General features: G+C 45.9%; 1 protein-coding gene across 1 annotated transcript in view; it reads right to left on the bottom strand.

The window, feature by feature from the left end:
• LOC130477387 (hexokinase HKDC1) overlaps positions 1 to 6,700 on the bottom strand; it is a 38,660-nt gene extending 31,960 nt beyond the window's left edge. The window contains exon 1 of the mRNA XM_056849322.1: positions 6,583 to 6,700. Within this exon, the coding sequence (XP_056705300.1) occupies positions 6,583 to 6,645 (63 nt within the window). The 5' untranslated portion in view covers positions 6,646 to 6,700. The remainder of the gene's footprint in view (positions 1 to 6,582) is intronic.
• Positions 6,701 to 13,395: the final 6,695 nt, after the last annotated feature.

Raw genomic sequence — 13,395 nt, forward strand, 5'->3', positions numbered from 1 at the left:
TATCAATGTCCCTATTCACTAAAAACTGAAAAGTATTAATTAAATGATTAGAAGTGTTAGGAATGAATGTGGATTTTCTTTTGAACGGGAAGCAGTTAGGCGAAAATACGGGAGGCTGATCTTTGAAGAAGTCACGTAATTTGATGTTCCGAATCAGCTTAAACATGTCTATTCGGGTTTGAAAGGAAGAGTAGGTGGGGGTGGGTACAAAGCCTAAATCTAAGTTGAGTACCTCAAGTTCATCTGAAGTCAGTTCTCTAGAAGACAAGTTGACGACTACCGTTTGTTCCGCTGGAATCCTCGGGGACATCCTGCATTGGGAAAGTTTTGAAGTCCCTCCCCTCTCTAAACCCCACCCTCCTCAGGTTCCAACCCCCCCAAATCTCCAGGTATTTCCCAACCCAGAGCTGGCAACCCTACTTAGTAGGGATTTTTTTTTTAATTTCAGTGGTCATGGCATAACCAAAGTTAAGCCTGAAGCTCAGTCTGGGCTAGGATCTCCCGGGCTTTTCCACTGGTGGAAGAGAGAGGAAAGGTGATCTTGCCAGATTCCCCTCCTCATTGCTGAGCCTCTCCTGTGTGGTTCCAAAATCGAGCGTAAAGCTCTCTGGGGGGCATACCAGGAGAGGCGGTCCCGTAGGTACGAAGGTCCCAGACCGTGTAAGTCAAAACCAGCACCTTGAACCTGATCCAATACCGTTTATGATTTTTATAACCATCCAGAAATTATTTTTTGAATATAGAGGAGGTAGAATGGATTTTAGAAACAGTTGCCTAGTGTTGGTGTAAAACAAGTCACAAGAGTGATGTAATGGGAAGAGAATTCTATTTACATGGATGTTGAACAAACAGATTTGTTCTGTACTCCTGGGGCACAGTTGGGACATATTGCCAATTTTTTGTCCCTTTTAAAACCAATGAGCAGAAATGATTCACTGCACTTCCATGTAAACACAGATAACAATAGTTGGAAACCTCACAGTCACTGCCAGGACCCTGGAAAAGGCAGTAAAACGACATTACGCAATAAGGGGGGTTCCCACACTTGTATTCCCAGCGATGTATTAAGAGTTTGAAAACGTGATCAAAAATACTGTTTGCACTTTCTATGTATTCCCACTGATGTATTAAGAGTTTGACAACGTTATAAAAAATACTGTTCGCACTTTGTTTGGCCCCTTTAGCTGTGAAGACGTCTTCCAACCATTTATAAGCCGTGGTATCCAAAAACCCTTTTAAAGCGATGTTTTTTACAATATTTTCAAACTCTTAATACGTCGCTGGGAATACAAAGTGCGGTAACCCCTTGCATGAACTGAACAGAGCAAGGATACAAAAGACTTTTCTCTGGGATGTTTTACCTCATATGTCCAGTTGGCTGCACTAACAATGATTCACACTTGCTTAGGAAGTCTACTTTCTAGGTTACATTTTGGAGACATTGGGCCATCCTCACAGTGCAAGAAGCCTGAAAATGTGTGACAATGAATAGTACAAGCATGTCCTTCTGATATGCATATCTGAACTGAGAACTTTTGGCAGCAGGTTAGGAAATTCATTGGTCTCTGTGAGGCAGCCAAATTCAGAGTGAGGAGAGAAGAGGGGGGGATTCCATCAGCCCTGGTCCACTGTGAAGCCAAGGGTGGCCAAGGTGGGGCCTGGAGACCTTTTGAAATTACAGCTGATCTCCAGACCATGGAGAAAATGGCTACATTGGATGATGGACTCTGGCATACTCCACTGAGCTTCTTCTTTTCCCCGAACCCTGCCCTCCCCAGGTTCCACACAGACACCCCCAATAATATCCAGGATGTTCACAACGCAGAGCTGGCAACCCTAAGCTGAGCAAGTCATGTGGTTTGCTTTATGTAGCGCTTGGATGGTGTGATGGGGGCCATCAGAGGGAACCTTTGTCTGGGGGCTCTCAGCAGCTCTGGCCAGATTTCAGGACAGCTCACTTACTCACTTTTAGCCTCCAATGAAGCCAGGCACTCTCTGCCCAAGTCTTCTCACTCACTGGAAAGGAGTCATCAGCTGCAAGCTAATACATTTCCACCACATACTCAAGGCAGTAAACTCTCATAGGGTTGCCAACTTCCTTTCCTTTTATCCCTTAGAAGCTCCTTGATCAATTGATCTTGAGCAGCATATATCTAGTGTTGGAGGGATATAAGGATTGAAACAAATCTTGCCACTGACAATGTAGCCTTGGGGTCCCTATCGCTTAGTAAAAAAGGCATTATGTGGTTGCCAACTTCCAGGTGGTTGTACAAACAAAGTACGAGCTCAAATGCAAAGATGTTTCTTTATGGTATGGTAATCAAATATATATAATCTTAACAATGTGACTAAACCTAAACTAACTACATACATATATACAAGATTTACACAATGGAAAAAAGCCTCATTACATAACACAAAATTTTCATTTGTCAATAAAGCTTACAAAGTCTTGATTCATCAATAAAGCTTATTCCAAAGAGGTATACGTGAAAAGTTCATTTCTACCAGCATAAGGTGAAGCACCATGAATGAACAATGTAGCACTGCGCAGACTAGTGCTTTATGGCAAAGAACGCCTATCGAAGGCGAAGCAGTATAGGCTCAGAGCTCAACAGGGCGCAGGAAAGCGCTGAATGCCAAAGACACCAAGTTCCAGGTGGTAGCTGGAGATCTCCTGGGATTACAATTGATCTCCAGGCAACAAAGATCAGTTCCCCTAGGGCTGCTTCGCAGGGTGGGCTCTATGGCATTATACCCCACTGAAGTCCTTCCCCAGACCCCACCCCCGAATTTCCAGGGATTTCCAAACCTGCACCTGGCAACCTCATCTCATAGCTGCCAACGGTAATGTGGGAAGCAGCCCAACAAATCATTTGCACAAACAATCAGCGTGAATGAAACAGGACTGCCCGTAACGTTATCAAAAAGCTAACATTTCTGTGGCCCCTCTGAAGGGCATGCCCTGCACATTTGCTTGCTTTGGGAAAATCACATCAAGAAGAGGTGATGCGATTATATTTGCGGTGCCGCATCGGACTCTTAGCTGGTTTATCCACCAGATTTAACAAAAGCTGGCAGCCAGCCCAGCAGCAGTAGTAGACAGAAAAAGAAAAGTTTTGGAATTAAATTCTACTGAGAGCCACTGTTTTAATTTGCTTGATTATTGGGGGGAGGGGAGGGCTTGAAAGACTTTTGAATTAAAAAGTCAACCAGTGTACTTGTTGTCCAAGACCATGAACAAAGTGCAGCTCTTCAACTCATGTCATCAATACAGCCTTGGAGTAATCTGAACATGGAGCCACAGGGGATCCCCAGATCGGAGCTGAAGAAGCACATCCTTTTGAAGTCAGTTGGATGAAATACCGCAATCCTGTTAACGGATCTCCCAATGCCTTTAAATTTATTTTCCAAAGGGTTCAAGGCAATGTTTTTTTCCAGCAGTGCAGACAGAAGCTTGAGGGGGTTTAAATCAAGAAAAAAAGCATGCAGGAAGGGTTAAACCTTGGGCTGCTTCCATATGGGGGCTGCTGCTGATCGCTGGGAGCAAGACAAGCCCCTGCAGCTCAATGGTGGCCCTCCTCATTGTGCTGCCCCTCCAGCAGTGGTTTAGCCTGAGAACAAGCTTCTACCTGCCCGGTCACCAACGGCCACAGGATGCAGGTTCTGCATCTGAGGAGGTGAGCCCTAACTCACAAAAATCCACACTAGCATGGTTGGAGTGTTGGATTAGGATCATGGAGACTCAGGTTCAAATCCCTGCCCTGCCGTGGAAGCTTGCTGGGTGACCTTGGGGCAGTCACGGTCTCTCAGCCTACGCTACCTCACAGGGATGTTGTGAGGATTAAATAGAGGAGAAGATAGGGTTGCGAGGTCCCTCTTCGCCACTGGCAGGAGGTTTTTGGGGTGGAGCCTGAGGAGGGCGGGGTTTGGGGAGGGGAGGGACTTCAATGCCATAGAGTCCAGTTGCCAAAGCAGCCATTTTCTCCAGGTGAACTGATCTCCATTGGCTGGAGATCAGTTGTAATAGCAGGAGATCTCCAGCTAGTACCTGGAGGTTGGCAGCCCTAGGAGAAGAGAATGACGCCATAAGCCATTTTGGGTCCCCATTGGGGAGAAAAGGAGGGTTTAAATAAATAAATAAATGCTGGCATAAACTCTGTCTCTAAGGTGCCGCTGAATTCATGTTGTATTTTGCTTAAACTTGTATCTGCCAAAACTACATATAAAGTGGGAAATCCAATTTTTAGCACCAAGGGGGCACACAGATCCCCATAACCCCTTCTGGAAAGCATCTTTCCTCCACCAGGCTCACCCCTGCTATCAAAGTTCAGCTGAGAAGAGCGAGGAAGACCCCACCCACACATCCGAAATTCAGACCCACCTTGAACTGGGCTGTCAAGAAATAGTTCTTCCTTCCTCACAGTTGACTGGGCCCTATTTAGGGTTGCCAATCTCCCCATGGGGCCTGGAGTTCTACCGGAATGACAACTGATCTCCAGACTACAGAAAAGAGTTCATCTAGCGCAGTGGTTCCCAACCTTTTTTTGACCAGGGACCACTAGGACTTTTTTGTTTGGTGCAGGGACCCCAAGGTTCAAAATAAAAATTCCGAGAATTTGAAAATAAACTTTAATCATAACTGTTAGTTAAACATTAAACTTAGAATAATATTTGAATATATATATTTTATAATAGAGAACTTTTAATTGAAAATATTAATTTTTTATGGGTTCATAACTTTGTTTCGCGGACCTTAATTTAGTTCTCGGTCCGCGGACCCCCGGTTGGGAACCAGTGATCTAGCGGAAAAAGCAGCTTGGGAGGGGGACATGACATCCCAGCTGGCATTCTCCTCTCCCCAAACTCCACCCTCCCCAGGCACTGCCCCCAAATCTCCAGGAATTTCACCAAGCCCAAGTTGGCAACCATAGGCTTGAGGGAACCCTCTGGGAAGTATTAGGCAGACAGTTGAGGTGAAGGGAATGGTATTGACAGAATTATGGGCTTTGTCTGTCCTTTTTTGGAACAAAAAGTTCAATTAATTATTTAACAAGCAGCTCCATTCTCCACAACATCAAGATCGTTGGGTATATATGTGCTTATGCTTTTCCTTGCTTTATTAGGTTTCTTTGCTTTATTAGGTTTGGGGGGGAAATTAAAAATTTTCCTTTGGATAAAAAAGTAATAAAAGAGTAATTTTAATGTGTTGTTTTTTTAAACTTGGGAGCAGAGACAATATTTATATATAGCTTCCACTTTGGGGAGAACAACCCAACCCCCATGCATGATAATGCTTCAATTGCATTTGACTATCCATGGCTCTACTGGACAATCTGCATAATGGGCAGCAGGAAACCTGAGTTCAAATCCTTAGCCACGTAGCTCACTGGGCCAGTCACGGTGGGTGGGGCCCTCGCTCACTATTTCAAGCTAACGTTCCTCACAGGTAGGATCTAATAGGATAAACTGGTAGGATCTAATAGGAGAAACCCCATTTATGTAGCTCCTTGGTGGAAAGGCTGAATACACAAGTCAAATAAAATATTGGAGGAAAACCACCCACTTTTTAAAAACCGATCCAGATGGTCTTTTGTTAAAACTGTTTCCATCTGGCCCTAAAGTTCCCTCAACTAATCAGCTGACTCATCCCCCTCCCCATCGGCCCCAAACAACTGCTTCCCTTAACAGCCAGCCCTCACAGAGATTAAGAGGTTTAGCTCTGGGCTTTCCACTATGAGAAGCAGGTAATGACTCAAGAGGAAAGGGCAATCGGCTATGAAGGACAAGAGCAGACCTAGGGAGGAGAGGCAAGGGAGCAACTGGATCGGGAGTCAGGCCACAAGCCTTTCCCCCGCATGTTGCAAAACGAAGAATTTGCTGTCTGTTTGCCCAAAGGCAGACATCATTGTCCTCCTGTAAAAATAAATATTATACACACATTGGCCAGGACTCTTAAGGCCAAGCTGTTAGAATCTAACCCCTTCCCCCTCCCAAAACACACACACACACACACACACACACACACATTGCAGTCCAGTCCTAAACGGTTATACCCTTAAAAGCCCATTGACTTCAATGGACTAAAAAGGGCGTAAATGCATATGTAAGACAGTGCTATGAATATTTTAGGTAGTTAGGTTGCTCCTACATGACAGTTGGATTGCTTCCATTTTAATAGATTTGGGATCAGTTCCTTGGCCCATCTTTAAGTGGCAATCCAATTACTGCATGTGACTTTAATTGCTTACCGAAATTCCTTAGATCAAGTTTATAGGCTGGATTACTAGTTCAGTCCTGAGATGCTGTTGTCCATTAACTGTAACCATTGTCAGTGCGTTATTTATTAAAGACACTGAGCTTTACACAGTATCGCTACTAAGACGGCTTTCCTTAGATACAGTCAATCTTAAAAGTGTTTTCGCATGCAAAAATACAATTCAATTTGAACTATTCCAATTCACTTTGTCTCACTTTTGTTAAGGGAGTGCTAAAGCCATCCTCGGACTTCCAAATTGTTGCCAAGACAAAACATGGCGCGATGAATCAACTTGAAAACCAGCCAGGACATTCAAACCTTACCTTTTTGATCTGGTCCTCTTTTAGCTTTGTAAAATAAAACGCCACTAAGTGTACAGCAAACATCTTCTCAAATCGCCGGGTCAAGAGTTGGTGAAATTGCCGCGCGTTACCAATTCCAGATCTTAGTTATATCCTGAGAACCGAAGAGCCCTTCTTCAACCATGCCGTTTCCCAGCAGAGAAGCAAGAGTCCCCAGCCAAAGCCATTCAGCCTAACTGGTTCAATGATTAAACTTCAGCCTCTTGCTCTCTCCCCTCTGTCCCTCCCGGCTCAGCACAGTCTCCGACTGAGCAGTGGCCAATTGCCAACGGCAGAGAAAATAACTTATTAGTTACTGGCCCAACTTTGGCATTGCTACCTCTGAACAATCCCGTTGCTATGGAGGAGTCTTTGCCTGACCCAAACCCAGCATGATTTCCCCCAGCACGGGCACACTTCCAAAGAGGAAAAAGTAACAAACACAAGCCACTTCAATGGGCATTATCTCACTTGGACACATGACCAGGGAGGGGATTAGGGGAACGGAGGATACTTCCCCCCCCCCAGTCAGCCCTGCCGTGTTTGACAAATCTTTTCAATGCTTGATCCTAGGCATTCTTGTCACGCATTTATACATCTTCATGCCCTGCCTCGATGGCTCTTCTGAACACTCTCGAGGTCTCTGCTTGCTACCTTAACAGAGAGACTCATCTGCCCCAAAATCCCCAGATCTCCTTATCAGAGTCTGAACAGTTAAATAAATATCAGTATGACACATTTTTTAAAAGAACCTGACAAAAGATCACACCAAAGTCACCACCCCCCCAGTCACATGTTTTATACTGTTTTATACTGAATCAGACCATTCCTCCTTCAAGGTCAGTATTGTCTACTCAGACTGGCAGCAGATCTCCAGAGTTTCAGGCATAGGTCTTTCACATCACCTACTGCCTGGTCCTTTTAACTGGAGATGTCTGGGATTGAACCTGGGACCTTCTGCATGCCAAGTAGATGCTCTACCACTGAGCCACAGCCTGTCCCCAAGTCCAGATTTCAGTTCCCAACAATAGGCCACCAGGCTGCCCTGCTTGTGAGAAGCTTATGGTCTTCTCTCATTTGTCCTAGTACTTGCTGTTTAGAGATCTACTGCCCATGCATATGGAAGTTCTACTGAATTATCATGATTAATAAACAGTCCCGGACAGACCAGTGTGAATCACTCAGACCTTTTAAAACTATCAAAGGTAGTGGGGTCCTCATCACATTTTATGATAGTGAATTCCATAGATTAGTTATGCATCATGTGAAAGAAGCGTATTCTGTTATTAAGTCTTCAACTGACTACCTATCGATTTTACTAGGTGAGCCCTAGTACTATCAGAGAAATGACAGCAAAATGGAATTAGGCCTGCTGATCAGTAGCTGGATTATACTATACTTGCTTGTGACCAAAGTCTGCCCTAGATCTTGGCTCTAATCCAGCGAGAGCAGCAGTTTTATGCACAGCTAGTAGCCCGACATGGCTGGTGAGGTTGCATTCGCAGAGGAACAGACATCCCCATCTACAGACTGCAGTGTGGGTGAGATCAAACTGGATGCGCTGCATTTAACAGTTCATCATAACGCAGAAGCGCATCAGCATCCAGTTGGCACATGCCATTCCCAATCCAGCTGGTGAAGCCTCACATTTAAGTCTGCTTCTACCTGCGTTAGACAGAGCAAGTGTGCTTGAAGAGTCATTCTGTCCGGTCAAACAAGTGGGAAGCCAAATTCTGCCAGCCAGGCAAGATCCCACTCGAAGGCTTTCTGAAAACTAAGGATACCCTTGACAGTTTTTGCAGCATAGGATGCAGACTTCGACAGAGGCTGTTACCGTACTTGTATTCCCAGCGATGTATTAAGAGTTTGAAAACGTTATAAAAATACTCTTCGCACTTTGTTTGGCCCCTTTAGCTGTGAAAACGTTTTCCAACCATTTATAAGCCATGGTATCCAAAGACCCTTTTAAAGCGATGTTTTTTGCAACATTTTCAAACTCTTAATACATCGCTGGGAATACAAAGTGCTGTAACCCCCTGTGTTTCTTCCAAGCTGACACAGGCACAAGAAAGTGCTGAAAGGTGGGGGTCTCCACAGTAGCACAATAAACTGATGGGGAAACCAGGACCGCAGGAGAGCCTTCTGGCTTGTCCTTGACAATCTGCATTTGTTTATTCAGGAAGCCTTTTATGTTTGACCGCAAGCCTCTAAAGAAACACTTGCTACAGAACAACCCACATCTAGGAAAACACCCAGACTGAAAAAGCAAACCAGCCGTGTTGTCTCCTACCTCTCATGACAAATATACCACTTCTTACTTAACTCACCTTCCCAAAAGACTTCTTTGCCACAGCAAGACACATTAGCCTCAAACTGCTCAGAGCCAGTGTGTTGTAATGGGATCCCTCAGGTTGCCATTCTGATACGCCAGTCGCCGTCTCTGAGCCTGACCTACCTCACAGGGATGTTGCAATGACAGGCACAGCCCTTGGCTTTTTTGGTACCCTAGGGAAACTATGATTTTGGCTCAGCCGGCCTTTTCGGTATACAGAAAAATGAGACATCGAGCAAGAACACTTTTAAAATACACATTAAAGGCATTCCCTTGTATATAGTTTGGTACTAAAAGGCTAATTCCAGTCTTCATACCACACCAACACAAGCCAAACACTTTGCCTTATTCCTGAGGGCTACTTCACACGCCAACACTGGGAAACAAGAGCCCACAGCCTCTTCCTTTCACCACAATTCTACACATGTTGGTAAACCAGCACAAAACAAAAGCTTCCTAGTTGTTCATGGAGCACAAGAGACTTTCGTGGCACATGACTGGGTCTATGCTTTTCCTTTTACAGAGATTGCAGAGAACTGACCCAAGAAGCTAAAATGACTAAACTGAGGCTATCGTATTTTGGTCATATTATGAGAAGACAAAAGTCACTGGAAAAGACAGTCATGCTAGGAAAAGTTGAGGGCAGCAGGAAAAGAGGAAGACCCAACAAGAGATGGACGGACTCAATAAAGGAAGCCACAGCCCTCAATTTGCAAGATCTGAGCAAGGCTGTCAAAGATAGGACATTTTGGAGGACTTTGATTCATAGTGTCGCCATGAGTCGGAAGCGACTTGACGGCACTTAACACACACACATACACCACTTTCATACTGCTATGCTAACAACATCTAGAGGATGCTAAAATGCCGTTACAGTCCACAAATGTAAAGAACTCAGTCCAGCACTACCTACTTCCAGACTTGTTCAAAGGAGATTAATACATTAATACACCCCCGCCATTCATGCAGATCATGTGAATCCAGCCCTTTTCATCAAGGCAAATTGCATCCACATCATTAGCGCAGCAGAAAACTTCCATCCAAATCAGCCTTAGAAATGCCTGAACAAACTTCAGAGGATTTACAGCAGTTACTATGGAGTCACTATGGGAACAAGCAATGAAGTAGAGGAAGTGCTAATCTCAGCAAAAATCCAAAAGAACGTCCTGGGCTTCGTCCTTAAAGGCTCACAGCTCAGAAACCAGATTTCATTTCCATCCCTCCTAAGTGCACACAGCTCAAGCACTTTCTTATCAGACGAAACCCTACAAGAGACCCAACGCGCTTTCACAAGGTGTGTAAAGTGCCGTCAGGTTACAGCCGACTTATGGCGACCCAGAGACGTTTGGAGGTTGTTGCCGTCGCCTGCCTCCGCGCGGGCCGAGAGCATCCAGAGAGAATTGTGACTGGCCCAAGGTCACCCAGCAGGCTTCATGGGGAGGAATGGGGCATCAAACCCCTTTCTCCAGATTAGAGTCCGCTGCTCTTACCCCGCCAATACACAGGAACAAACCCAGGTTTGCCACCAATGTACATTCATCATGCACAGCCAGCTCACTCAATATGAGGCTGGGGATTTAGGAATAGTGCTTCCTGTGTGTAGGGGCAGCCATATTGTATCTCTCTTTCCCCCAGCACGTGGGGGTTTCCCTCCACATCATTTCCCTACATTTAAAAACAAAAGCACAACTCTTCCCACTGAGCCGGTCCAAGTTCCCCACTTGTGTGTGTGTTAAGTGCCGTCAAGTCGCAGCCGACTTATGGTGACCCCTTTTGGGGTTTTCATGGCAAGAGTCTAACAGAGGTGGTTTGCCAGTGCCTTCCTCTGCACAGCAACCCTGGTATTCCTTGATGGTCTCCCATCCAAATACTAACCAGGGCTGACCCTGCTTAGCTTCTGAGATCTGATGAGATCAGGCTAGCCTGGGCCATCCAGGTCAGGGCAAGTTCCCCACTACCCAGCAGCTTTTTGAGTCGAAGTTCTATATCCTTACTGTGCAATTGGAGGCAAGTCAGTCTTGGCTAAGGAGTTTGTCTTTCCAAACACTCGTCACGTCAGGATGGAAATCAAACAAAGCGCTGGGAGGTTGGCTTTTTAAATTAGTCATAAGCAGCTGCAGGACCCTCTAAAAGAGATCGGAGCGTGTGGGGGGGGGTGCGTGAAGTTAACCCTTCCGACCCTTCCCCTGACTTCAAATGCCCTCCATTTGCCACACATCCGGTCCATTTGAACTTGAGATAAGGAAAGTTTTTTTCCCCACCAGTGAGAACAGGGGAGCTCCAGAGCCCCTCCCTCCCAGTTCAGGCAAATTTGAGCGTCGCGATGCCCCCCTCCCCAGGCAAGAGTCAAGACCCGAGGTTTGAGAACCTCTCGTTCGTTCTCAAAATGGCACGAGCAAATCTTTTGAGAGAAACAACAAATGATTCGCCACAAGCTGTTTAAACCCCCAAAAAAGTTTTTTAATTTCTACACCTACCCCACATAGAGGTAGGCAGTTCAAGAGCCTGATTCTGGCATTTTGGGAGGCCCCAGGCCAGCTTTCTCTCCTGCAGCTGCCGCTCTTCCCCTTCCTTCCACCTCACCGCCACGGCACCTCCTTCTGCTCTTTTGGCCCCCGAGCACTGGGAGTTCAGCAAAGGAGAATGTGTCTCCCTTGTATGGAGCCTGCTCGGGGCGGCCCCATTTCCCAACCCTTTGGACGCGTTTGTTTCGTTGGGGCCAGCGAGATGCCATCCACCTCCGCCAGTCATCATTTGCCCTGAACAGTGGCCGTTGCCCAGCGGCTCAAGCACTCGGCTGCTAGCCTCAAAAGCTCTGCGTTGAGTCAAGCCCTGTCTTTCGCGCCACACACAGCCATCCACCCACAACAGATGGTGCTCTTCCGACTCGTAAAGGTAACCAGACTGTCCAGTTCTGTGCCTGCTGGTTCTGCTTCACTGCTCTCCTACCCTCTAGCACCAGCAAAAAGATAATACACCGGTGCAGGAGGCGGAGCTCTGAATACAGACACAGGCGCATGTCATATGCAGCGTGGATCTTGGAGGCTGCCTAGTGGACATGTTAGTGAGAGTGCAGCCTAAATGCAATACCACTTGCTTCCGTGGTAACAAAGCTCATCTCAGTAAGGGTACCTGCACTGCAATCATTCAGAAATGGGCTCTTCCTACAGAGCACAGCTCATCTTTGAGACCCACGCTACAGCTTCAGGGAAACAAAGACTTTCTTTGAAGCGGACACTCCGCACCCCAAATGGTGCGAGAGTTTGCTCCTCTGCAGCAAGATCCCACACTGCTGTGGAGAAGGGGTGAATATTACACAGGAAAGAGATGTGTGCTTTGGTACCTTTTGGGATGCTCCCATTGCTGTGTGTGTGGATAGCGGCTAAAGTCTTAATTCAAGAATAACCTTGATTTCATATAGAGAAATAACTGGGGCAGGTGTTCCTAGAACATAGTTGGAGAAAGCGGTCAGTTGTTTGGTTTTAATTAAAAGACACCTTCAGAAACCAGAATAGAGAAGCCCATGCATTTTCCTCCCTTCACTCCAAAGTACACCACTGAATTTCCTTCATATGGAGGGCAATTACATGGTGCTGAATTTTCATCCAAGGTAGGTGCAAATCCAGAAGGCAAACAATTTGGTTCACCATTCCACTCATCTGGGATTTCCTGTGAAGTTGTAGATTATCATTTATATTGCTGTTTTATCTGCTAAACTATGTACCTTGGATAAGGAGTTAAAAGACAAACTACACTGGACTGTAAGGGAAATAAGTCTGAACTTTGTGACATGACTCAGTCAGTGTACTGCACTGTTTGAAGCTCAACTTTTCTGATAGGAGAAGAAGGAGGAGGAGAAGAGTTGGTTTTTACATGCCGACTTTCTCTACCACTTAGGGCAGAATCAAACCGGCTTACAATCTTACAACCGGCCTTCCCCTTCCCCTCCCCACAACAGACACCCTGTGAGTTAGGTGGGGCTGAGAGAGGTCAGAGAAAACTGTGACTAGCCCAAGGTCACCCAGCTGGCTTCATGAGGAGGAGTGGGGAAATCAACCTGGTTCACCAGATTAGCGTCCACCGCTCATGTGGAGGAGTGGGGAATCAAACCCGTTTCTCCAGATCAGGGTCCACTCTTAACCACCACTCTTAACCACTATACCACGCTGGAGCAATCCCTTCAGGTCATCTTTATAATGTGGGATCAAAAGACATTCCTGAAACCACACCTGGTACAGTTCTTCCAAATCCCTTGCTTAATACCCAAGGCTCCCTCCTCAAAAGCAGCCTGCCCGCTCTGTCTGTGCTCGCTCGCCTGCACTCCTTATTGCACGCCCCTCCATTCATCAAACTTTGGGCCGTGAGCGCCTCGGAGCACACACTTGTCTCTGCAGCTTGTGCTGTAAAAGCACTATATATTTTTCCAGTAATACAAAACTAAAACATTACTAAATAACCTCCTT

This window comes from Euleptes europaea, chromosome 5, assembly GCF_029931775.1.
Source record: "Euleptes europaea isolate rEulEur1 chromosome 5, rEulEur1.hap1, whole genome shotgun sequence".
In the NCBI taxonomy this organism is placed as follows: domain Eukaryota; kingdom Metazoa; phylum Chordata; class Lepidosauria; order Squamata; family Sphaerodactylidae; genus Euleptes; species Euleptes europaea.